This window comes from Buceros rhinoceros, unplaced genomic scaffold (genome assembly GCF_000710305.1).
Source record: "Buceros rhinoceros silvestris isolate BGI_N320 unplaced genomic scaffold, ASM71030v1 scaffold38254, whole genome shotgun sequence".
NCBI lineage: Eukaryota > Metazoa > Chordata > Aves > Bucerotiformes > Bucerotidae > Buceros > Buceros rhinoceros.
In genome coordinates this window covers 1-1,932 of record NW_010407186.1, presented here as the reverse complement: position 1 = coordinate 1,932, position 1,932 = coordinate 1, and the positions used below count along the sequence as shown (strand labels likewise).

General features: G+C 44.3%; 1 protein-coding gene across 1 annotated transcript; it reads left to right on the top strand.

Moving 5' to 3' along the window:
* Positions 1 to 218: 218 nt before the first annotated feature.
* Positions 219 to 1,751, top strand: LOC104491909 (transcription factor COE2-like; the record flags this gene model as incomplete). The annotated part of the gene is made up of 3 exons (XM_010134393.1): positions 219 to 375; positions 1,336 to 1,399; positions 1,696 to 1,751. Coding segments are annotated over 3 exons (277 nt in total), but the record flags the coding sequence as incomplete, so codon positions are not given.
* Between the last annotated feature and the right edge of the window lie 181 nt (positions 1,752 to 1,932).

Genomic DNA, 1,932 nt, shown 5'->3' with positions numbered 1-1,932 from the left:
CCGTGCGCGCCGCGGCGCTGGGAAAGCGCCGAGGTCGGAACGGGGAATGGCGAGAGACTGTCCGTAACCTCCGTAACCCGCACAAGGCGGCCCAGGGATCCCCGGCTCTCCTCTGAACTGTTCTGCCTTTTCTGATGTTGTTTTGCTGTTACTGCTGCACAACCTGGTAATGTCTTTGTCTCTCCCCCCACACCCCATCCCGTATGTTTCCTCCACAGCGGAGTAGCTTTGTCGAGAGCTCACTTTGAAAAGCAGCCACCCTCCAACTTGAGGAAATCCAATTTCTTTCACTTTGTTCTGGCTCTCTACGACAGACAGGGACAGCCCGTGGAAATAGAGAGGACAGCTTTTGTGGACTTTGTAGAAAATGATAAAGTAAGGCTTGTTACCTTTCTTCTTCCTCTTTTGCTCTCCAGAGTTGATCTTCTTCCCCGTTGAGCTGCCAGCTTGTAATACCTGTTGCCCCTTACAAAATAGAAACAGCTCTTGGTCAAGGGTTCCGGTGCTTTGGTAGAGCTGTTGCCCTCTGTGTGCTGCTGGAGTTAAAAAGCCTCCTAAGCTGTATCGGGAATTCAGTGGGCATCTCATACACCGCTAAAAATGGCATAAAAAATTTCATGGGGCATGAATGCCTTTTTTTTTTTTACCTATCAGATTTGCCAAGTTTTATTAGTCCCTACAGAAGCACGATCTGACCTGTATTATGACTTATTATCTGTTGAGCTTTATTCTATGTATTTCTTAAGACTCCAGTGTCAATGGCAGGACTTGAGAAGCATTTGCTTTTAGATTTTAAAAACGTATGTTGGGCAATTCACATTGTTTTTACAATTATTTTCTTAGTCGAGGACAAGAGTTTTTTAATTATGAAAGATGCTCAAATAATGATTTTCTGGGAAATTACAGTGCAAAACATGCCAGAAACATTCCTGTAACACAACCTTCAGGAAGTAAATATCAGTAATGACTCAACACTATGGTGAAGTAATGAACACATTAAAACCAAAACCCTCTGAGCCTTCCCCCTATCAATCTGCTTTATATTAGCTGACTTGAAACGTACAAATTCATCTCAGTGTATTGCCTTGAAAAAGGTGAGAGCGTGATAGCCAAGAAGAGGAAAAGAAGTTCTTGAACTCCTACTGGAAGAGATGTCAGCAGTATTTTGTAGTTTGTCCCGGGTCATTCGGAAGGTTAATATATCCCAATCAGTGGATTCACCTCTCAGAATGTTAATGAACTTTGTTGTCACTTCCATCATGATTATCAGCTCTTGCATTTTAAATGTGCCAAATGTGAGTTCTGGAAGAATTTTTTTTTAATTCTCTCTTTCAGGAGCAAGGCAATGAAAAGACGAACAATGGCACGCATTACAAACTGCAGCTCCTTTACAGCAACGGTGAGTCCCCGCTCCAGTCGCCTGCTGGAGGCCGTAAGCTGAGGCCCGGTTTGTAGGTGCTGTCACTGTGATTTCAAAAATCCACAGAAATTCCCTTGCAGATGCCCCTGCAGTGTGCGATGGGCTCTGAGGTTTACCTGCTGCGTTTGGGCTCGAGCTACATGAGAGGGAGCGACACTAAATGGTCTTTCTGAGGATGTCTGATAGGCACTAGATGAAACTAAATGGTTTTGTTCTGATGTTTACGGAAAGATCTGTGTAACAGCGTTATTTATTACTCTTCTCTCTCGCTCTAGGTGTCAGGACTGAACAGGATCTGTATGTTAGACTCATCGATTCAGTCACTAAGCAGGTGAGCGGAGCTAAGCTGTGCCGGGCTCACCCTGCCTTTTCCTTAACCTTGCCCTGCATGTTTTTTCTTCTCTGGCTCATTTTTCTCTCTTGTTCATCTGTATTGCAGAACTTTTTTTTGAGAGCAATTGAGAAACAATGCTCTTAAGTATCTCTCTCTCTCTCTCTCCCCCTGCCCCCCC